Below are 25703 nucleotides of genomic sequence, written 5' to 3' on the forward strand. Positions count from 1 at the left end.
TCGAACTCAGAAATCCACCTGCCTCTGCCTCCCGAATGCTGGGATTAAAGGCGTGCGCCACCACACACAGCTTGATGAGATGCACATAAACAAACAAACAAACAAACAAACACTATTATTCATCTGAAATACAGAATAAAATAATTCTCAGAGTACTTTTAAAGAGCACATTGGCCAAGGGATTCAGTGGGTTAGGAAGCAACACATGTAGTGGTTGGAATAGATGCTTTTGTCATTCCTAATATTTTCTTCCACCTTATGGGAGCCCCATTAGAACAGTGTCTTTTTTTTTTAAGATTTATTTATTTATTTATTATATGTAAGTACACTGTAGCTGTCTTCAGACACTCCAGAAGATAGAGTCAGATCTTGTTACGGATGGTTGTGAGCCACCATGTGGTTGCTGGGATTTGAACAGTCGGGTGCTCTTACCCACTGAGCCATCTCACCAGCCCCTAGAACAGTGTCTTTAACCGGGCATGGTGGCACACGCCTTTAATCCCAGCACTCGGGAAGCAGAGGCAGGTGGATTTCTGAGTTCGAGGCCAGCCTGGTCACAGAGTGAGTTCCAGGACAGCCAGGGTTACACAGAGAAACCGTGTCTGGAAAAACCAAACCAAACCAAAATATAAAAGCAAAACAAAACAAACAAACGAAAAAGAACAGTGTCCTTAGATCCAAATAAAGCAGAAGAAGGACTTCTCCATGTTCTAAGGAGAGCTGCTTATGAATGGAGCCTTCTGGCTTGCTCCTGGCAGCCTACTCCCTGTGGAAAACATGCTTTGGATTTATTCCTTCGCGTATTAGGTGCCAAGCCCCATGGGCAAATTCTGCAGGTACAAGGGTACCCATGTTTGTAAAACTGTACTTGTGGGCTACAATGTTGGAAGGCACATACCTTTCCTTCACCACATTCCCCAACTAGCCTTTATAAATAATAAAGCTAATATTGTTATTTCCTGCCCTACTTCTTATTATGACTTGAGGATAGAAGAAAGAGCTTTTTATTGTGGCTTTCTCCAAAACCAGCAGCCTGTCTGTGACACTTGAGAGTAATAGAGAATGTAACTGAAAAGCTTTTCCTGAGAGTTAGTGGTTCCTAAAAGTTTTCAAAAGGGACACACAGGCATGTGATATTTAGGGCCAGAATCTAAGGAAACAAGGCCGTTTAAATCTCTAGGCTTTATTAACATCCATCATATGGAATTTTCATGGGCATATGTTTCTAGCAGTGGAAACCTGCATCTCTTTTTTATCCTTAACTACGAGACAAAGTAATGACCCATGACACAGCAGGGTGAGGACACGGCTCTAGAGACGCAGCATCAGTACCTAAAATTCCTATTTTGTACTGTTTTTACTCTATCTACTTTACTGATATGGTTTTACCTGCATTCGTCTTGTCTTCCAGGGCTCAACAGTCCTTTAGAGAGTTTGAAAGTTACATAACGAGGCGTTACTCTTACCCTAAAGGGAAAGATTTCAAGGTTTTTCCTATGATGGCGGAGTGACTCACTTTACTGGAGCTTCAAAAACACCAGACGATGTGGTGCTTCCCACACAGTGTATTTTTTGCTAAATGGGAAATTACCATACTGCCGAGGAAGGGTGAGTGGTAGAAAAGTCAGGCGATTCAAGTTCTAGAAAGGACTCTCCCACCAACTTTTGATCAGGGTTTAGTCTTTGGTTCCTTACCTATTCTTCAGTGAACATTTAGCCTCAAGTAGATACTAAAAGAGAGGTGATATAAAATGTATAAGCATGCTTTTCCAGAGAGTTATAGCATTGTTCAAATACAGAGTACATAGCAGTATGAATGCATGTATGCTAATGTGACCCTGGTGCCTTTATCAGCCAATGGAATAGAAAAAAAAAAACCTGACTATCTTGGTAGAGTTTTCAGATGACAGTAACTCTTTTGATGCTTCATGATGCCGCTGTGTATTCTGTTGGACAGTCTTCTTACAGTTATAAATAGAACAACTAAAGAGATCAGCCGCACCCAGCCTTCCAGGAGAGAGAAAGAGATAAGCAGATGCCTCAGCATCCTTAGTTCAAGGATGCTATGTGCTTGACATGAAAGCTTTTGATACATGTTACATAAATATAGAGTTGGGGTTGGAAAATGTTGCATATAACTTGAGAGGGACATTTAATGTTTACCTTTAAATGCCATAATCACAATCAGCACATATGGCCACGAACAACAATCTCTTGACATTTCAAAGATTCCACTGACCAAACATTTTATGAAAGTGTTATTTCAAACTGACATCTTATGCCATCTTGAAGGGAGCATTCAGGTTAAAATGCTTATTCATGTCTACACAGGCAAATGAGTTGTGGCTCTGGTTCTAGAACCAGATTGTTGGATTAAGGGAAGTGACATATCATGGTGGCCTTAATTCTTGTCCATTTTACAGGAAACCCACAGGAGGCCTCTGCATCTGAGTAGAGATTTCAAATGATGAAAAGCTCCATTGTTCTCTCAGTCACCTACCTGCATCAGAGCCATTAATAACAGAAACAGGAGGGTGGTGTGCACTTTGTTAAATTTCCTGCTATGTATATTACCCAAGTATGTTACCTATACCCTTAAGCTGGGGTTAGCTAGGGTGAGAAAGCAACAATTATAGAAGTGGAGATTCTACTAAACCCCCAATTGTCACTGATTTCATTGGTTTGTAGTCTTATTTTAGCCTATATTTCTTGTTATTTATTCAAGATAACATGTGCATGAAATTAACTTGTCTACAAAGCAAATTATTTGTGAAATGAAACCATGCTCTAAACAACCAGAAAATTCTTTCTGGGTTGTTCAACCATGGCTCATTTGTCAATATTTGAATGGGTTACTCAAAATATCTTCCAACTTTTAAGGAAGGATTAGATGACAACGATTCATTTTCTGTCATCACTGAAACTAGATTTAGAAGAATAATCTGTCTTCATTGTGCTTTCCCCACAAATGAGGCCGAAGCAGAACAACCCCTTTTATCAGAGAGAACACTTCTGTTTGGATATTTCTCCTTCTGTGCCTATCTGGTAGATGGTATCTGCGTGCAACTTCATAGTGATGTGGATAAGAGGAAGACAGCTCTTGCTTCAGCCCTGGCAGAGGCACATACCTTAGCTGGTAAGCTCAGTTTCCTCAAATGCAAAAGAGAGATTAATACCTTCCTATTCTTTTCATTCGGCAAGCCTTGGGCATTCAGTAAGATTCTTATATGTAACAAGTGCTCCAAAAAGGAAAAGCTTGTAAGTGATCCGATGGAGTGACAAGGCTGATGACAGAGGCAGTGAGGATGGCCATGCTTACATCAGGTCCGTCACCTACCATAGCAGACGAGTGCATAGTACTTGGCTTTGTAGCTGAAACTTGCTGTGTAATATTGGCACCTTTCTTTCCTTAGATGGCAAGTAACACACTTCTTGCTCGGAGGAGAGTTTCCAATGCTAATTCTAGAGGGAAATGAAAATAAAGCTAAGCTGAAATTTTGAGATTGTATTTATCAAAATGTACTACTCCATGTAAAGTGACTAATTTACATATTGACATCAAACCCACTCTATTTTTTCTGTTGCCAATATCATTTAAAGTAGAGGGGAATCACAGTGTTTTGATGTAGCTTGATGTTTGATCCATTTTTTGCCTGAATACGCACAATGTTTGAGAGAGAAGCCCTCTGTGGTTTTCCTGAAATGGGAGAGCTATAGAACACTTGCACTGGGAGTGAGGTAGTCATGTTTTTCATATCCATTAAGTGCTTCTGAAGTAGTTAGAAGTCTTTCTGTGTGTGTCCCTCTCTCTCTCGGTGTCCATCCCTCCCACCCGCCTCCTCTCTCTCTTTCTCTCCCTCCCTTTCTCCAAGTCAAAACATACAAAACACTCTGGCAGCATTACCAAGAAAGGATCCCTCTTTTTCTCTCTATCTGGGGAAGGACTTTAGTAACGAGCAAATGGGAAGTAAGTCTGTTTGTCTTCTGCGTTTTTCATCCCTTCAACGGGACACATGGCTTTTGGAAGTTCCAACTAGGGAGGATGCCTCCTCCATCCCACACAGGGCAAGCTACACTTTGATTCCTCTATGTCCCCATACTCACATGAGCAGAGCCTTCTGTGTGGCCCTGGAATAGAGTGATTAGTTTTAATAAATAATAGGCTTCTGGATCTCTCATCCCACACTGTATCAGATTCCCCTTTTGGGAATACTGGGTGGTGCTCTGCCAAGAGCCCATACTGACTGCCAGGGTGAGTTTTTCCACCTCCAAAGTCTTTCTCTTTTAGCCTGAGATAGCCTTGAGCATGACACAGGGGGTATAGAGATACTGTTGTCTCCAGAGAAGGAGAATCCCCAACTGAAAGGTAAGTGTGTATCCAGGTGTGAATACAGGACTATAAATAATAGGTTTTATTTTCTTTCCTCTTACAGATTACATGAATGAATTTTTGTGTGATTTTGGAATTGTAAAGAGGAGAGTTAACAGTAACGGCTCAGAGAACAGCATTACCCATGTTCAAATCTCAGCCTCAATAATATTATATGCGACATAGAGTTATGAAAATTAAATGTGATTACAGGTGCAAGTCAGCTAAGAAGCTATTTGGTTTACAGCAGAGCACCAACAATGTTAACCACTGTTTTTATTTCTGTATGCAGAGAGGAGTCTTTTGGTTATTATTCCACCCATCAACAGGACAATTGGATCAGATTTTAATAATTAATGGAGAGATGCATGTGGCTATAGCAAATTGAGCCCTAGCAAAGCTCACACTACAAAAGTAAAAACAGTGTAGCACATAGCCAGTGCTCAATGAATGTGCATTAGTAAATAAAAGTCCTGAATTAACTCCAAACTTTCTCTTCTTTTCTCTACTCTTCTTTTCTTTCTCTGTGTAGCCCTGGCTGTCCTGGAACTCACTTCGTAGACCAGGCTGGCCTTGAACTCAGAAATCTGCCTGCCTCTGCCTCCCAAGTGCTGGGATTAAAGGTGTGCGCCACCACCGCCCAGCTCAACTCCAAACTTCTCAAGTGTCTTATAATTAAGTAAAATTATTATTTATATCACCATAAGAATTCCCATATGACTCTTTTCAGGATAAGTTGGCTAATTCTTTGGGTGCATATGACTTTATGCTGATATTGTATATGTCATTTTCCGAATTAGTTGCCCTAACTTACAAGTGGATTTTATGACATTTCACACTTCAAAAAGTATTCTACATCTACCCAGGGTTATTATTCAATTTTACTCATTTATCTCTGTGTGTGTCTACCGGTAAGTGCTATTTTGGTTGGTCTAAATTACCTGTAGATGTTTCTTCTTCCAGGGTAACCTTCAAATTCATTGCTAGAATAAAACCTGAAATGAATTTACAAAATATTAAGTATTGATTATTGAAGTACAAACGTACCATCATTAATATAAATAAGTAGCATGGACAGAAACATGTATTTAATGAAATTCTGTAGAATTACTGCTGTGCACAACTGTGTTGGGGCATTTACTGTAACTTACAAATCATCGGAGAGGGTAAAACTGAGCTCAGCACTGTTTTTGTGACCCATGTATCTTACTCTGATTCATTAAGTATGAACCATGAAAACTGACTTACTTAAATTAATATTACACTTTTCCTTTCCCATTATAAATGTTTACTGGTTTCTCAGGACTATGCTATTTGTCTATGACCGAGAACACATTTTGATTTTATTCTACACACCCAGTAGTAGATAAACTTAGCATGCCAGGAAACTCATCTGAGCTAGATGAACTGAAGGTATCATAGGCCATGTTAATTCACTGAGCTGTGGAACAAACCACAGGAGAGCAAACTTGCTACCTAACTGCCCAGGTGCAGGCTCCTTTCTGCCTTAATAGATGATGAAGTGGAAAATCCAGTTTGGTGACATAACTTGATTCCTCTGTGAATATATCTGAATATCTGAAAGTAGCTGTCTGTTTTGTTTTGTTTTTTTCACTCTTCCCTCAAGAAGAGCATAATAGAGTGTGAAAAGTTTAGCGTAAACAAGGTTTGTTTTAATTCTCAGGAGGGCTTAGCTGTCCAGGTGTCCTCAGTGTCATAAACAAGTTCCTTTAAAAAAAGGAGACAACACAATGCAACGCATTTCCAGTATGAAATTCAAAACCCGCGTGTGTCTCTTTTATTTATGTGTGTACTAATGTCACAGGGCTCCAGTCTTCACTGTCCCTTGCCTTTCCCACATCCTTTCAAACAGTGTGTGAATTAACTGCTCAGTCTTTTCCCCCAGCGACCCCTTGTAGCATTCCCAGGCTGTCAAAGTTCCCAGCACTGTCTCCCTCTCTAACACTGCAGCCTGTCCACTTTCCCACCTCTCTCTTCCCCCTCACAGATGATAATATTCTATCCCATCTTTCCTAAATATCTACCCTTTCCTTTCATCCACTTAAAAAAAATAGGAACAGGACCTCTCCCATGTCAGCCTTGGTTCCAAGGACACAGAAGAAAGGAGGCATAGTCTTGTTTTTCTAGTCAACAGTTCACTGTCATCATCCAGCTCACTGAGCTCAGGTCTCAGTTACCCCTGGCCATCATTAGTACCATGGCAGGATCTCCAAGTCTTCAGCCTGCCCCCTCTCCAAAATGCCTGAAATCTATCTTCCATTCATTTTTTATCTCCTCATTTTCCTGACTCTAGTCACTTTTCTGGCTGCTCTATGTAAGTCAAACTCCTTTGACTCCCATTCAAATGATTTCATAGATTAGCAATAGGTTTCTAACACTGTCTGCATAGTAAGAAGATCAGACTAATTCGGTTCCTTTGCTCCCGAATTCCATCTAATGGCAATCGGATTATGAGTATCGAGGGAATATCCCCAATTTACACAGCATAAGAATTGACAGACTGAAAAAAAGAGGCAGGGACTTCTGATTAGTTAAATGTACCATAAACGACTGTCTTGAGGCAGCTCTGTGAGACAGTGTGTAGGACAGATCGAAAGGAAAAGACTTAAAGAATTCCTGAGAGTAACAGCAATAGTCTTGGATTCATAAGCTTTAGGTCCAAAGTCTCATCTTTCACTAATTCAATGGCCTTTAGCCAAGTGAATTACATGCTCTGGCTACCTGTTCTCTCATCTACAACCTCTGAGCAGCCATTCCTAACTTACAGTATCTGATAGGTAGTAATCCCTCAATAACTGATGGCTTTTACAGACAGCACCAAATCACTACAAAGGGGTCTCCATATCTGTGGGCTACCTGCTATGGCTCTTTGAAGCTTGTTCATGGGTCTAAGTGCTGAAGAGTAAAATTAGTCTTTAGAATCAATAGCTATCTGAGAATTTTTAGACTTTTCATACAAGTTCCTAATAAAAATTTTTTTTTCAGAAAGAAATCTTGCTGTTGAGTGACTAAAGAATATGCAGTCTTCATGAAACCATAGCTGTTTGAAAGTAACCAAAGAGCAACAGAATGGTTTTCAGTTAGCTGAATAGACAGTACAGTCCATTGCTTGTACGCCCATTGGTTGATTCCAATTAAAACTTAAACGGTACATCGTGCTGCATGCGGTACTTACAGTGAATCCTGTGTTACGCGGAATATATATATGGCCTCCCACTTGCCACTTGTAATTTGAATAGCATTTTCCTATAAAAAGACAAACATTATGTTGTGTGAAGCTGAGCGTCACTTGAGCAACCTCAAGTGAATGATCTTTGAGGAGAGAAATCTTGGAAGGAACGTACCACAGTGTCTTTGATGTAGTGAATATGTTTGTAACCATCCTTGTCGCTAAATATTTTGTAGTATGAAGTGGCATCCTGGCTAAAAGCTGGTGTTGAAACAAAGAACTGAAAGAAATGAACAGAGGTTATATATAAAAGACAAACTGCACAAAAGCCAGTTATTTTTATAAGTCATGTGTGGCTAAGAGTCCTGGTGTGTCACCTCTCCTATCACCTGTCATCCACACCTGAAATTCCAGATTTTCAAAGGACAGCTTTTCCAGTCAATCTAATAGGAACTTGCAGGTGCTGACTGGTGCTTGTTTGCTAATGCACACCTCTACCCCACCCTACCACCCCTGGAGGCCCAAGCTTTGCGACACCTGATTTAATAAATTTCTGACGTAAGGTGATACGGTTTGGACTGAGTTGCAGGAATCACAAACAAATGTTGACATTTAATCAAACCAAACTTTAAAATGGGGGCATTTGATCAAAGTATATTTTTTTAAACAATTTATTGTTATTTTTATGTGCATTGGTCTTTTGCCTGTATGTATGTCTGAGTGAGGTGTTCAGGTCCCCTGGAATTGGAGTTAGAGTTGTGAGCCACCATGTGTGTGCTGGGAATTAAACCTGGTACTTGAAAAGAGCAGCCAGTTCTTTTAACTACTGAGATGTCTCTCCAGCCCCAGATGTACTTTGGATTTTTGAGTTGTCTAATGCTAAGCTCCTAATGTCAACAACTTAATGAAGACATTTGAACGATTCAAATATGATGGTCTAGAAGCCACAGATTTTAGTAGCACTTTTGAGAGGAACAGTGAAGCATGGTTAGGGTTAGCTCTGAGCTCAGGAAACACAATGACCGTGTAACCTGAGTTTGTGAAGTTCAGCACACACTGCTGGGAATGATCTTATTGCACTCAACTCCCAGTCACTCAAGTTTCCTGGAACAGAGCTAGTGGCAACTCAATATCCTAACCAGTACAGACATCTGAATTCTGAAAATGCCTCATAGGGTAATATGTCTCCTGTTGTAAAATAAAATGACCTGCTCTATCTTTATGACTATTCTTACATGTTGTCCTCTGGTGAAATGATGACAACTTACTGAGAAAAATCTCATGAGAGTAGAGCTTCTCTATATCATACAGGAGGAACTTAAAACCTGATCTCTCTGTCTGGTTTAAGTCCATGGAACAGTAGCCCAAGCTGTTCCATTATTTTATGAGTGAAGAAAATACTAAGCATCCACACATACCAGTAGTATCTCCTACCTTCAAACATTTGTTCTTATTTATATCTTTTCTGAGATCAATTTCTGATCAAACAGGTAGTAGGGAGAAGTTATATTGACTTATTTATTGATGACATTTGGATGTGATCTGAAGCTGGAAATATTTTTGATAAAATTATTTCTCCTATGTTGTGATCATACATTGTTAAAATGCAATGGGTCTCATATTTCTACTGGGTAACTAATGTTTCTATAAATTTGTTTCCACCTGGATGGAAGATTTACAGATACAATTGTGATAAAAATGAAAGATGTGGCCCTACTAGATTAGCATTAGCTCTAGATCCAAGGACCACAGTTCTAATAAGAGAAAAGACATAAGGCAGCATGAGAGGCACAGGAAAAGATTCTATATCCTGGACACTGCCTCAGCCATGAATAATCATTGCTGAAGAAAACTTCGCTAAATAGAAATAGAAATGTCTGGTGTATCTTTGAATACATTTGTAACAGTGGAAAGTTGAGTAAGGTGAGATGGCTTATGCATCCATCACCATAAGTCATCAGAAAAGCTGCTTCAGATCAGTTTGCATCTTGAGTCTAAGTGTTTGGTGGGTGCACTGCTCTAGTTTGGGCCATTGACAAAGCTGCTTCTTCATTTCAGAAAGGTTTTGCTCTCAAGCAAGGAATGGCAGCATTATAATACGCAGCTTCTTTACTCCCTCATACTGTATAGTGTGAAAAACAATGGGTTCTGTGTGGTTTAGTTGTTCAAATGGAACCCAAGCCACCAAAGACCACTTTAATGTAACATGGTGAAAAGTTATTCCTTGCTTCTCCTCTCTGTATGCAGACCCCTTTCTCTCTTTATCTCTCCCTCGCCTACCCCTTCTTTCCCCATGGTGTCTTCCCCATCCTTGGTCCTTAGGGCCAGTGAACTCACCTACCTGAGAGCAGCTTCCCAATAAAGCTGCCTTTAGTAATAACAAATAATAATAATAATAATAATAATAATAATAATAATAATAACAGATATTCCTCACATACCTAGTGAGTCAATTAAGGGACTTCTAAAAAGATTGTATTCTGAGTAAAGCTTACAATTTCATTTGTACTGAAAATAAAAAATTACCAGGACAGACTGTTCTGTTTTAAGATATTAGGAGCAGGCCAACAGGAAGAATCTTTTGCTGGGCAAAGGCTGTTATCTCGTCCCTTTCTCTGCGCACATGGAAGACAGTTGCTTCCGATGAGCAGGTAACTTAGGTCAGGTAAAGAGGGTGTGAAATATTTCCGCTCTCACGTTGTCAGAGCTAGGGCCATAATGCATTCTGAGTTAAGTGCTTCTTGCAGCAAGTCACACCTGGACACTAGATAAGACATTCAACTGTGATGACCTCAGTTGTAACAGGGCCCTGCCCTGGTTTCTTTATCACGCTTAGATTTTTTTCTGATAAATTGCTTATCTCTGAGTGAAGTGCAAAGCCATTTAAAATACCTTACCTAGGAAGTAAGGTTACTTCTCACAGTTTTTTTTTTTTTTTTTTTTTTTTTGCCATCCTCACTAAATGGCAAAAGATAATGTGTAAGCTGAGCTAACGATTAGACAGAAGTACAGGCTTTCAGACACCAAACCATAAAATTCATGTTCTGTTTTTAACCAAGAGGTTTTAGCCACAGACCAAAGAGGTATGTAGCATTGTTTAAATAGCTGGTGATAGTTTGGTTGCAACCCTAGTCAGGGTTGAAACCATTATGATTTCAGAGCTTATGTCTAAATGTAAAGAAATAAAATTTAGGTTCTTTTGTTTTGTACATCATTTACAGGAAAACATCTCCAGTTAATTTCTTGTGTCTTTTGCTGTTTAAATATCTTGAATAAATTCTAAAGAAACCACTTTTTAAAAATTACCATTTAATATATACTATTATGACCAGCTTTTTAAATTTGTTTAAAGACCGAAAACAAGGATTGTAGAGGTAGCTTGAGATAGGATACTTGTCCAGTATATTTGGCCCTTGTTGATCCCAAGAACTACACACATGCATGTGTGTGAGCACACTCACACCCACACAATTACCTGAATGAGTTTTTAAATCATATACATAATCTATATTTTCTCAGGTTAATTTCATTGATGCTAGTTAGGAAAGCTATCCAATAAAGCAGATGCATTCAGAGGATGAGAAATTATTTCCAAAAGTTTTCACTTGAAGTATTTTTTTATACTCTTTTTCTGGACTATAGAATTTTCATTACTAAATATACTTCCAAAGGTTAAAATTGATACCTGTGTCCCCTTTTGTACAGTGTGCCTAAATCTCAGCCCAGCAGCCAACCTGATGCAAATGATTGCTTGATGTACTTTTGTGACATGTGGCATTGTCTAATTCTCCAACTTATTTTGTAGTAATTAATGTAGGAGACAAAATACAATTGGTTTCCTTAAACGATGATTATTTTTATATGAAACAAACCATATATATCACTAACTCCATTGAAAAATTCCAGACACAACTAATCACAAATCATACCAAACACATTTCCTTGTTTGATACCTAAGCACGACATGGAACACATACACCGTGTAAAAGTCAGTTCACTGAATATGCTGGGTGCCGTTAAAGTAAAGGAAAAGATAGAAAAATCATACTCCACCAGCCCATCCTGTTCTGCTTTCTTCTACATGCTCCTGGTTCTACAAACAAAGAAAGATCAGATTAAAGCACAAAAAGAATAGTTTTTTCAAATGTATAATTTGGACATTTTGAACAGTTAATCTGCCTGGGCATGGTGTTCTACAACCCAGCCTCCAGTTCAGGAGACTTTGTTAAAGGTGTTTTAGAGCAGCATGCTCAGTATATACAGACAAATCATTGAGAAACCTAATTTCAGATGTTTTTCTCCTTCACTCTTCCATGTGGCTGGTCTTAGAATCATCACATATGTGTGGAAATTCAGCCCAAATAAAGCATGTGATGTGACACAGAAGAAGGCAGTCCACAGTGAAGTTCCCATTGTGTCCTTTTTCCTTATGAGGTAGCTAGAAACCTAAACATTCGTATTTTTAGGTTTTAGCAAGAGGCAGAAGTATCACTTCATATATAAATACTTAGAAGCCATAAAATGTAAATAGTCCTTTTTTCTAGATAGATAAAGAACATTATGGGTTGAGTTACTAGGCATAGATTAGTGTGGTAAGCTTAGGGGTCAGAAAGGAAAGTGCCGCAGGGAATTTGGAAGAGGAAAGGCATCAGCAAGATCTTGGAGAAACTGTGGTGCCATCCAGGCAGTTTGGTCTGTGAGTAAATTCCATGAAGGACTTCACTTACCTAATATAGAAAATGTAATCATAAGCATGAGAGACAATGCGTATTTGGTAGTGGCTAAGGTGGAAGGAGGCCAAAAATGCCACTTAAATTCTGGTTTTTAGGAAATACTGATAAAGACTCAGACCAAGGATACAGTAGTGGGGATAGAGTAAGGAGATATTGAACCTTCAGATCAACAGAAATAATTTTGAGAATTTTTTGACAAATAGTTCTGGAAACATCTGCTATGGATAAAGACCACCCAGAGGGAGTTAAGTAGACAGTTGTGAAAGAAACACCAGTTATACTCTGGGACAGGATTGTCTTTCTGTAGCTGAATCATGTTTCCCTGTTTTTCTTACAGCGGGACATAGTCAAGTGGTAAGGTCTAGAAACAGTACGAACAGAAAGAGAAAAAAGCCGTTTGTAGCCCTTCCCATAAAAACATCTCACTCAGACCATCCACCCTACCCCCCATTCCTTTCTTTCTGCTCCAGTTGAATGTTAATGACTTAGAACCACACATTAAGATAACAGAAATGCCATCAGCTGGGTTTCTGAACTGCATTATGGAGTAGAAGACCTACTCTGACAATGCCTCATTTTCTTGGACTTGCCATTGGTTGTATAAATGAACCATGAATCCCTACTATATTAAGCCAATTAATCATTGGAATTTCCTCCTACAGAAGTGTTGTTGGCTTTCCTTGGAAATGCATTAACTAGAAAATAACGTTTCTACGTAGGTGGTTAACATGACTGCCCAAACAAGCTCAACAAGGATAACACTAATGGACGTGCCAAGGTAGATAGGGAAAAGCCTACAAGGCCTCACCCTTACATAAGGAACTCTAGGCAACTCAGGAAAGCTGGGAACTGGAACAGTGATCTCCAAGAAAGGAGCAACCTCACCTAGGAGAGGGTGGGGGAAAGGACTGAAGTTCTGAGGGCAGCAGAAAGAATGGAAACAGGTAACCTCGGGAGGTAGGAGACTGGGGGGACTCTCCAGAATGTACCAGAGACATGGGAGGTGAGAGACTCTCAGGACTCAAAGTGAGGGACCTTAGATGAAATGTCCTACATTGGGAGAGGGAACTTGTAGAGCCCACCTCCAGCAGAAAGACAGGGCATCAAGGAGGGATGAGGTTGCCATCCCACAGTCAAAACATTGACCCACAACTGTTTCTGTCTGAAAGAACTGCAGGGATGGAAATGGACAAGAGACTGGAGAAAAGAAGGTCCAGTGACAGACCCAAAGTGGGATCCAGCTCAAGGAGAGGCCCCAAGACCTGACACTATTACAGAGGCTATGGAGTACTCATAAAAAGGGGCCTATCATGACTGCCCCCTAAAAGATCCAACAAGCAGCTGAAAGAGTCAGATGCAGATATTCGCACCCAACCAAAGTACAGAAACTGATGATCCATGTTGTTGAATTAAGGGAAAGCTGGAGAAGCTGAGGAGGAGGGCAATCCTATAGGAGGACCAGCAGTCTCAATTAACCTGGACCCCTGAGATCTCTCAGACACTGGATCACCAACCAGAAAGCACATACCAGCTGACATACGCCCCCCTTGCCCCCCGCAACACATATACCTCAGAGGACTCCAGGTTTGGTTTTAGTCAGAGAAGATGCACCTAACCCTCAAGAGACTGGAGGCTGCAGGGAGTTTAGATATCTGGTGGGTCCGGGTGGGGGTGAGACATCCTTGTGAAGACAGGGGCCAGGGAGGTGGTAGGTATGGGATGTGGAACAGTCGGAGGGTGGACCGAGAGGGGAATAAAGTCTGGAGTTTTAAATGAATGAATGAATAAAGAAAGAAAGAAAAGAAAAAGAAAGGAGCATACCCATTGGTTGTCCAGTAACAAATATCCTTGGAAACATACAAACAAGTAACATTGTGCAGGCTAACCAAGTTATATAGAGACATAACCTGGTTTTATATATATATATATATACATATGTGTATACAGTGACAATTAAGAAGAGGCCATGAATACGAAGGAAAGTGGAGAGGGATATATGGAAGTATTTGGAAGAAAGAAAGAGAAGAATTGTAATGATAAAATTTCAAGAATGGATCTCTATCATACTGGGAATGTGCTTGCATTCTAGAGTAATAACCTGAGTCCCAGCACTAAAATTCACTTAAACGAGAGGCCAAAATGTTGGCATGCACTTGTAATCACAGCACTGTCCCCTGAGGTATGTTGCATGTCACTTGCATGCCAGTCTAGTCTAAATGATGAACTCCAGTGTCATGAGAGACTGTACAAAGACACTGGTTAACATTCCCAAGGATAGCACTTGAGGTTGTCTCCTGACACATATGCACCAACATCCTCATAATCAAACACACACACACACACACACACACACACACACACACACACACACACACACACACACACAGAGCCAAAACAAAAAGAAGACCTTGAGAAATATATACTCTTCAAATACCGGCAATCTTAAGAAGAGTTTGGAGCACTTAAGAAGAGTTTCCTGAGTGCTATAGTGGTAGGCTAGTACCTCACAGAGAAAAAGATTTCAAGATGGGGAGGGGGGGAGTGAAACCTTTTGACAATCTTCAGTCATGAAAATAAAAATTAATTTAGCCTATTTTTAGAGAGGCGAGAATAACATAAAAGATGGTTGTTTGTTATGCTATAAATTTCTTTTCTTCCTTTTTTGTTTGTTGTTGTTTGGGGTTGTTTGTTTGTTTGATACAGCATTTTTGTTTCTGTCTGGTGTAGCCTTGGTTGTCCTGGAATTCACTCTGTAGATCAGCTGACCTCAAACTCACAGACATCTGCCTTCCTCTACCTTCTGAGTGTAGGGATTAAAGGTGTACACCACCACTACACAACAAGCTATACATTTCTTAATAAAGCTTGCCAATTTTTTTTTTTATAGAATAACTTTGCAAGCTCTTTACCTCTTTCATGTCTGGCAACATGAGTGAAACATTGATTACCTCAAACATTATTGGTTTTCAAAACACAAGCACATTATCCTGAGTATGGTAGGTGGAAAATTATAAGTTAGTTCAGTCAAAATATTCTAAATGCAATGACTTCTCTAGCCATAAAGGTTATTTTCCAGAAACTTCGATTTCCCTTTGTGAGGACATTTTATATTTTCTGTCCATTTAAGTTATGTTGTCTCAGATTTTGATAAATTAGAATTTCAGATTGCAAATGAATCACTTTTTTTATTTGTCTGTTCATAGTTTCCAAGTTAGTCATGTTAAAGCTGAGTTAATAATGCTTAGATTCCAGGATGTTTCAGATATATCCAACCGGGGCCAGTCAATCAGATCAGATCAGTGAGTTCTAACTAGCTAGTTTAATTGAGATCAAGTTTTTCCAATGCTACTGTTTAAAATGTATCCTTTTGCTTTGTTATAAACTCATAAGTTAAAAAAAACAACAACAACTTGGTTTCGTGCAAATCATTGTAAGCTTAGACAAGACTTTTTTTTTTTTTTTTTTTTTTGACAAGATAAGGACCTAAAAGCAGTTTTAGCTTAGGGAATGCTACCTAGTATGGCTTTGATATATTTCCAAGCAGAATAAATCATTCTCCTTATAAAATAAAATGTTTTAAATCTTAGATGGAATTTAATGACTTACTTTGATTGATCTGGACTTTAGCTTCATAAAATAAGTTAACTCTACATTTGTTTAATAAAATATTTTTTCATAATTAGAACTCTCCCAAAATGTACTCAGCAATATTTTTATTTAAAGAAACCATTTTTAATTTAAAAATTTAGTATCTAAAATGAGTACTTAGAGACAGGCATATTTCAATGACTCCAACTGGCACAGTTCCTTTGGAATCATTAATTTCAACAGGCTATGTTTGAATTTGAAGAATAAAAACAACTGAAGCTTGATGGTAAGTTTGTACCTTATTTTCAAGCTCTCCATCTTTAGATTAGTATAGTAGGGAGTGTTCTCAAAGATACCTGGACAGCAGCATAAAGTGCAGAGCGATCAAGCGGTTCATGCCCTGCTCTCAAGCACCCACCTTTAATTTTTAAACTAGACGCTGCTTCACTTTTGTAATTTTTTCAATTTTAACAATTTTTTCCAATTTTCATTTCTTTTCCAATTTTGTGTGAAACATCTATTTCTGGAACAAACCCATTCTTTCTATGATTTATTTTGTTTCGCTTCTGTTGACTACTGCCTTGATGATCTCCAATGGATGGATCATCATCCTAATGTCACGTTGGCTCATTTCATGTCTTTTTTTTTTGGTTTTTCGAGACAGGGTTTCTCTGTATAGCCCTGGCTGTCCTGGAACTCACTTTGTAGACCAGGCTGGCCTCGAACTCAGAAATCCGCCTGCCTCTGCCTCCCAAGTGCTGGGATTAAAGGCGTGCGCCACCACCACCCGGCATCATGTCTTTTTGTATTCAAAGCAAAAGCCATTCAAGAAAACGACTGCTGTGCTATATTTGATAAAAATGGTGGAATTTCTGTGAACACACAGTACATTGGTCGACCTGACAATCAGCGGTTGAATACACCAAATCCTGCTTAATAAATCAAACTGTAACCCGTTTCCATTTTCAGAAGTACTTGCCAGTAGCTTTAGTACACTTTACCTTTGGACATTCCCATGCATGCCAGTCTTCCCTGAAATCGCATATAGACAGGACTGAGACATTCTGCACTCTTTTTAGCCACTGCAAACATATTCGTTCACTGGACACCCATGTGAGCCAGCTGAAATAATAGTCACTGCCAACAAACCAAAACAGACAGTCTCAACCATCAGGTCATTACCACATTTAAATAATAATCTTCATTTATAGTTTCTAAAAGACAGTTGTTATTATAGGATATATGTTTAGTAGGTAAGAAAGACAGACTTTCTGTGAGAATAGTATTTAAATAGATCTGCAGGCTAAAATAAGTAAGAAGTTATTCATCTAAGAAAATTATTTGTACTTGAGCTTTCTCCCAATCTTTGGAAAACAAAATTAAGATGTAAGGGCAACGCTATATATCTATCGAAGAGGGATGAAAGTGTTACATTTTCTATGCTCTGCCTATAATCCCATTTTTTAAAAACTTTCTAATTGGTGCAGAGGAACCAAATATAGTGAAAAGTTCACCGTTGTTTCCTTGTGGGTTCATGTGGAAGCCAAGTTTTAGCTGTTATTATTGTCAAGTGTTGAAAATATATTAATAATAATCAGATGATCTAAAAAGCTTTGATGGACTTTATAACATATTTAAGTGTCAATTAATGTCATGATTATACTTGACTGTGAATGAAAATTCACAGCCCAAATTCTAGAACTTTCTAATATTTTGCTAGAAGCTAGAAGGAGCTTAGGGCTCAAATCCTGATCTCATAATATTCTATCACAGTATCCATCCTCAGTGAAATTATTTAGCCGTGTAGGCCTTTGCTTCTGTATCAATTTGAAATAATAATGTACTGATTAGAATATGTAAAGATGAGCTGAGTGTGCTTAACATGCCTCTTGACTCAAGTGCTGTTTCTATTACTTGACCCAGTATAGGGGAAACACCAGGGCCAAGAAGTGGGAGTGGGTGGGTAGTGGAGCGGGGGTGGGGGGAGGGTATAGGGGACTTTTGGGGTAGCATTTTAAATGTAAATGAAGTAAATACCTAGTAAAAATTGGAGGAAAAAAAGAAAATAATATTAAAAAAAATACATACTCAAGGTTCTATTAACTAGGTTGTTGTGAGCAGTCATTTGCCTCTGTCTAATTCTCCTTGGTATAGCTGAAGGAGAAGAGCCAGGCCCTCTGTGCTCAGCAGGTGGGGCTCTCGGGGTCCTTTATTTTCACCAGAAGGACACAGAGGTCAAACTTAGGTCTGAAAGCTTGCTATAATCAAGGGCACTTAGAGAGGCATATCTGAGTTATACTAGAGAATTGAGAACATTAATTCCAGTACTGAGGAGGTAGAGGCAGGCAATCACCTCAAGTTCAAGACCAGCTTGGTGTACAAAGCAAGTTCCAGGGCATCCAGGGCTCTGTTACAGAGAAACCCTATCTCCAACCAAACCCAAACCCAAACCAACCCAAAACTTAGAAAGAAAGAAAGAAAAAAAAGAATTGATTTTTGACTGTGTGTTTATGCATTGGGTTGAGTATAGGTTTGTACACATGAGCCCAGTGCTATCAGAGGCAAGAAGAGGGCATCAGGTCTCCTGGAGCTGCCCTATGTGAGTCCTGGGAAGTAAACTCCAGTCTTCTGCAAGATCACTGTAGTCCTAAAGACTGAAACATCTCTCTATCCCAAATACTTCATTTTTCTGTCTGTCAGAAAATATTTTCTTGGCATATAATCCTGCATCAAGATAATCAACACAGACTTTTTCAAAATAAGACAAATGCTAATGTTTGAGAAAAGTTGTCTTTTCTGGGTTATAATGTCCCAGGAAGCACATAGATCCATAAATCCTGGCTTGTGGGAAACTTGATCAGATTTTATGGGCTCATGCTGAAGACTTGTTCATCTGCACGTTGGTCCCAACACTTCTACCTCCAAGGAAAATCCCAGAAAGCTTTAGCTTTATCACTGTGGTCATCTTTAAACGTGTCTTTAAATGGATAACAGAGTATTTTAAAAACTAGTTCAAGAAACGTATTTTGTGACTTTTAATTTGCATGCATCTTGCATGCTAATTTTCTGCTTTCTGGTGTGTGTATCTTCAACTCACTAGAAATGATGTCTAACCTGATGTAGAAAGTTCAACATGGTAAAATTTGGTTAAATATGAGACAGGGGTTTGAGATCACTGACCTCGAGGCTATCATTTCTGGAACTGGTACTTCCATTGGGCCCACGTGGTGAGGGTAGGTAGTGTCAACAATAAAAACACGAACAACCGGATTCTTAGCCCCAGCCTGCCAAGAAAATGGAAATTTACAAGCTCATACAGTTTTACTGACCACCAATATTTTAAAGTCACCTCAGGATTCATGGCATATTTTAAAAAGTGAACAAAGCTAAATAAATAACAGTCGAAGATGTTCTGCATAGTGGCCAGGAACTTCATTTCTGCTTTACTTGCAAGGCAGTTACCCATGTTGTCTCAACCAGAGTCAACCGTGTATCAGGTGTTTAATGAGAGAATTGATTTATAGGAGAAATGATCAGGAATTCGAAAGTCCACGTCTAAAACCCCTACCCTCTATCCTGATTGTCGAGACAGGTGTTTCATTATTGGTACGAAGAGAGTAACCAATATACCCATATGTTCTGAAGGGTAGGGAAATCTGTCTGAAAGAGAATAAAAAGCAGAGCTAAATGAAACGTACCGATTGAATGACCAAATTTCCTGTCCTCCCTATACCTCACAGCCTACTATTGCTTCCTTCTCAATGGATGGGGGAAATCTTACTGGCAAATAAGGTGTCTGTGGGCTTTTACATTTTTTTCTTGATTTGCATTTCGTGTGCTACCGCATACCTAAAATTTACGTGACAGCATGTCTCATGCCTAGACACTGTCTTTGAATGGATGTTATTTTACTTCGGAAAGAATCTTGCAGTTAAAATGTGAGCCCACCACACTTGAGAGCAGAGTGTGCGTGTGCGGTGACTAAATGCTAATTTTTATTGAACCAAAGCAGAGATTCTCAACCTCCTGAAGGCCGTGACCCTTTATTACAGTTCCCCGTGTCGTGGTGACCCCAAACCATAAAATTAGTTTTTGTTGCTACTTCATAACTGTAATTTTGTTGTGACTGTAATGAAAATATTCATATTTTCCAAAGTTCTTAGCCAACCCCCGTGAAAGAATCTTTTCGACTACCTGCCGAAGGCGTTGACACCTATAGGTTGGGAATTACAGATCTAAAGTCTTTCTTGAGACATTTAAAGGGTTTTTGGAATTTTCTCATCTCTCCATCCAGTGCTAGAGGTTTTAGTTTCCCCAGTTTGTAAAGAAACACGAAGACTTAGGCACACACTTACAGATAAGTGGGAGTCACTTCTCAGTTCTGCGCATCCTCACTTCTTCCTGCTCACATTCCGTTCTCTTAATTTTGTATTCCAAGTATCAGGCTTTCCACTTCCAAGCCTCTCCATTTCTTTACCTCTGCCCTTGAGGGGACTTACATCTCAACATTTGTCTCCTATCTCATTCCTTTTCTTCAGTGACTTTTAACATAACTATGATGTTTCTACTTCTCTCTTTGGGGTGTCTTTGGCTTGTTTCAAAAGCCAGTTTTGCAAATGCCACATCCATCCTATCTCATATTGGGACCTGCTGGAGTCATTCATCAACAGGGTTTGGAAAATCAAAGCACCAAAAACTATATATATATATATATATATTTTTAAAAAATACCGAATTATTTTATAAGAGGTAAATTACTTTCCTGACTTTCCTCTTTCATGCCTTTGACTAGATTTTAAAATAGGTCACAATGCTTTCTCCATGTCACTTAGCCTTTCTGCTGCATACTCAGTCCCTTTTCCTCTAGTTTTGGAAGTAAATAAATAATATGTATGATGTTTATTTTCCTTGTCTTAAGGAGGAAATGGAGGCTCAAAAATGTCACTTACCTGTCCACAAGAGATCTTGCCTGACACTACCTGACAAAGACATCAAATTCAATATTTGAATTTTCCTTTCTGGTTTGCATTTACAGGAGAATTCAAGAGAGAATTGTGAAACAGAACTTTTACCCTGAATTTGGAACATAGAACATATATATATATATATATATATATATATAAATATATATATATATATATATATATATATATATATATATATATATATATATAATTAAAACTAAGTTAAGCTTGTTTTTCCTCCATGATCTAGACCATATGTTTTTTTCAAAGATTCTGCAATAGATTTTGCAAAGACTACTTCTTCCAGCATAGCCAGATGTCCAAAGCAACAGATGTCCACATAAACAATAGAGCACAGTACAGTGTTTGCTTTATGACATACAAGGACAAGAAGCTTTCCAAGTGTGTTGGTCCCACCTCTATTCATGGTAATGATTGCTCATTTGGATATCAAGGGAATGAAGCCCTTTATTAGAAGCATTTCACATACCTTTGGATATGGAATATTTATAGTTCTAGGATACTGTCCATCGCCATAATAAGAATAGGCAATAATTGGTATATCTGAATCATTAAATTCTACATATGCCAAAAATTTTCCATCTGGAGACCACCAAAGAGCATATTTTGTGGCAAGCATTTCCTCTGAAAAAATATGAATTTACATAGTATTTATAATTATAGCTTATTTTTAAAACCATTGTTAATACTTCTAAACAAATATTTATTAACTTAAATCATGTCTTTAATGTGTTTGTAACATATGCCATACTTTGCTTATTAAAAAAAATACTGTGAATTAAGAGGAACAGTTTAAATTTCATTCTATATCAAATGTCAATTAGTCTTGTTAGTAATTGCTGTTAACCAGAAATGTAACATTTAAAATAAATAATAAACACATTGGTAATAATTAATTTTCCCCTTGGAGCAATTAAAAAAAAATAACCTAAAGTAGCCCAAAGAGACTATAGTATAGCCATAGATAGACAAAGTAGGATAGTAAGTAGACAATACCTGAAGCAGGCAAAGAAGGCTGTGATTTGTATTGGCAAGTGATATTACCAACAGAGTTTGAGTTTCATTCCCAAGAATTTTTCCAACCAGGGTTAATTTGTTTGTATGTGCTTGTGTGTATGCAGGTATGTATGCATGTGTCTGTGTGTCTGTGTAAAAATACATTTACACATGTATCTTTTTAAAGAAATAAACTTGAGGAATAGAGAGTAGACAACCTCTTAAAGTCTAATTAAGTCCTGTGTCCTTCATGACCTAGAATAAGGATAAAATTCAAGAGGGTGTTGATATATTAATAAAAAAAAAACCCTAAGAACATTTTCTTGCAAAATAATGAGGCTGTTTAGCTTGGGTGGGGGAGGAAAGGTATCTTTCCTAAGCAAAACAAACATTGGATAATGCATTAACTCAGCAGCCTAGGACCACTTCTTGGAATATAAATCTTCTCCACTTTATAGTAACATTCATGAATATCGATTCTACTGGTCTTTGACAAGGTTTTCTTCTTTAAGACTAGCCTCCTTCTATCCATAAGCTATTAATACAACCTATTTTCAGGACAACCAGCTCATTAAAAGAATATTGCATTCAACTAATTTTTACTGAGTATATGAAACTGTTTTCAATCATAAGCCTAATATATCAACAGTAGAAAAGAAATATAGCTTACCTTCATAAACCCAGTCTGGTATTCCATTAAATATTCTATTTTCTCTTCCAGTATAAGTTATTTGAAAAGGTGGATCTCCTGGTCTTTGTTTCAAATAAATATTGTTTTGATATACATATGCCTAAAATGGTAGAAATTTATTCAATAAGGGAAATTTACCCCAAAATACAGTGATAATATAGATTTAATTATTTACCTACTATCTTTAAAAGGGCTCGTAATTCAGATGCAAAAGGATTCACAACTAAAATAATTTAATAAGGTTAAAAATATAACCAACCCACATTAATTATGATTTAAAATCTGCATCAAATAAGAATTAATGTCTACTATAATATAATTATTTTGTTATCCAATAAGCAATTGTGCATATTGACAGGTAGTCAAATAAACCCCTGAATATTAATAGCTAACCAGATCTAATCTTTATTTAGAGCCCTTAAATAAGAGCTTGGACAAAATTTCATGTTGTCTGAAGCTAGTCTGGGAAACTTGTGAAAACCATATTTTTCCTGAGTTTTCTGGCACAACGCATTCTGGCTGAGTATAAGGATAAAGTTTTTGACTGCGATATTTAAAGAAGTCTATCCATGAGCTTGAGATTTTGCGGAATTCTCAAACGGGTTTCAATTTATCCAAACTCTTCCCGTTTTTAGCCACTGAAATAGTCATGATGTCTCTCTCTCTCTCTCTCTCTCTCTCTCTCTCTCTCTCTCTCTCTCTTTCCTTTTAGGCAGGGAAATTTAACAAAGGCCAAAATCAAATGGCTCCTCTTTTATTTAAATGATCAAACACTTCTATAATCTAAACACTTACTAATTTACTCCCAACAGGCGACCAGCATAGATACTGAATTGGACGAGGGAGCTCGTATCCTCTTACAAATTCCCTAGAAAGAAAGAAAGAAAAAAATAAATATGTAAAAACACAACAACTCTTGGTGTTCAAAATAAAAAAAATCTTCATAAACAGAATAAGTAAACAAGACAATTAAAATTAAGGACATCTGTATGAAACATCCTCACTTCTGCAAGTTCAAAAGAGGAGTACATGGGAATAAGGCGTTGAAGCCCAGCTCATTTGTGGTTTAAGTCACCCAACTTCTCTGTTTTCTGACCTTCACGGTGAAGTAAGTGGGCAACACACCAATAGACTGGATTATCTTAAAGTTCTCCAATAGAGCCCCACCGTCTTATAGGAGACAACCATGAGACACAGAGAAATAAGAATGACTTAAAAATTGCATTGGTGGTTCTTGGGCAGACCCCAAATAAAGCTCAAGTCATTTAACCCCTGAGACTGTAAAATTTGCACACACCAGACTAAGATGGTCGTTGACGTGCCTTCCAGCTCCGAGTTTCTATAATTGTGCTCTAGTTTAATATGTGCTCTTCCACATTCTCATTCACAACCCCCATCTCTGTGAATGCATATGAATTTCAAATTTTTGAAAATAAGATGCCATTTGACAATCTCCCCAGGGATCTGACTTGAAATCAGAAAAGGAAAGGAACATCTGATCTCAAGCTAAACTGAAAAACAGATCGTATACTGGGCAGTGTGCCTTAAGCTTGCAAAGTTCTCCACCCATGGGGAAATTTCAGATATTCTATTGGCCAAAAATCTCACTTTGATGTTTAATGTCCCACTGCTGGCTTCAGCCAGGAGAATTGCATTGTGGAGCTCTTGCAGATTTTTCAAGGAGAACATATCAAATGTTTATGTACTAAAGAACCGCAAGTTGCCAGGCTGAAAGGTTGACTGCTTGAAAATCATCTTAGTAGTCTCATCAAGACTGTTTTTGTGGGGCAGCAAAGCAGTAGCTACTCCTAAGACCAATTTGAAGAGACTTTTCAAAGACCCCATTTGTTTCCGTTCACAGCCTCTGGTCTTTGGGTCCCAGGTTTGTATCAGTTCTACCTTGCTTGCTTACTCCTTCCCACTTGGACACCTGGGAAGACCCGGAATACACTTTATCTTTGCTGAATTTGTTATGTCACACAGAAAAATAAATACCTAGCAATGAGGCAAAACATTGATCAGAAAGGGTGATGCTTTCAGAAGAAGGACATTATGGAGGTGCACTGCAGTGGGAACTCTGGCAGCCAGAGGGCAGTCCATGAACACCAGGCACATGCGGGCCAGGGTCCAATGGATATGTAAGGATCTAGTAAAGGCAATGAGTCCGAAGACAGTCTTTACCTGGTTTACAATTCTGTATCAAATTAATGCTCTAAGATTACTTTTGGCTGACACTGCAACACTGCCTAGGTTCTCTCCATGGAGTACAGTTAAGCTATGCAATGGCATGAGCAATGTCAGTCTACAAATCCAAATCTTCATGACTGGAAAGCCATCTGAGCTGCCATTTTGGGGTTATATGATTCACTAATGCCATAAAAGATGGAGAAAGGGGATGTATTATAAAAGCTGTCGTCTACAAATTTTCTTGTTTAAACCAGAACTATCTTCTTTACTTTGTGCTAGACTTTCTTTTTCTTTTTTTTTTTTGACTAATTTTTTCATAGAATATATTTTGATCATACTTTTTTTCCCAAGATTCTTTCAACTTCTCTACACTCAACTTTCTATCTCTTTCTGTCTCTCTGTCTCTGTCTCTCTCTCAAAAAACACAAAAATGAAGATAAAAATTAACAAATAACCTACAAAAAGTCAGCAAAAACATCGGATGGAATTCTTGGGTCTAGGGCCTGCCTTTGGGTCTAGGGCCTGCCTTTGGGTGTGACTGGTAAACTCCAGCGTCCCTAGACCAGAGAAACATAATTGCTCCTGTGTGGTAGGTATCAGTTGCTAATAGCTTTTTGATTAGAGATTTTTAGTAATCTTCAGAGAGAGACAAGTAGGAGTAGTAGTATTTAATCAAACTTGACTTTCAGCCAATTTGTCATCTCCAACTAAAATGATATTGTTTTACCTGGAGGAAAATATCTGGAAATTAAATAGTTGTGAAAAAACAAGAGACATACACATAATGTTTACACATAAACAAACAAACAAACAAAAAAACAGTAGTTTGATTAGATTTACTACAGAAAAGCTAAATGGGTAATATGGTTGCAGGGCATAAATCTTATCTAAGCCACTGCGAAGAAATTAATGATCATTATTTGATCTGGGGATATCTTTATTTGCGTACTTTTTAATTTGGTGG

At 38.3% G+C, this 25703-nt stretch overlaps 1 protein-coding gene across 1 annotated transcript in view; it reads right to left on the minus strand.

Moving 5' to 3' along the window:
* Positions 1-25703, minus strand: part of Fap (fibroblast activation protein alpha) — a 73664-nt gene that overhangs the window by 25140 nt on the left and 22821 nt on the right. The window contains 10 exon segments of the mRNA XM_029484882.1: positions 3338-3462; positions 5311-5364; positions 7566-7636; positions 7735-7839; positions 11608-11652; positions 16882-17017; positions 19061-19164; positions 21335-21489; positions 22532-22652; positions 23348-23420. Of these exon segments, the coding sequence (XP_029340742.1) occupies positions 3338-3462; positions 5311-5364; positions 7566-7636; positions 7735-7839; positions 11608-11652; positions 16882-17017; positions 19061-19164; positions 21335-21489; positions 22532-22652; positions 23348-23420 (989 nt within the window).

Source organism: Mus caroli, chromosome 2 (genome assembly GCF_900094665.2).
Source record: "Mus caroli chromosome 2, CAROLI_EIJ_v1.1, whole genome shotgun sequence".
NCBI classification, from domain to species: Eukaryota; Metazoa; Chordata; class Mammalia; order Rodentia; family Muridae; genus Mus; species Mus caroli.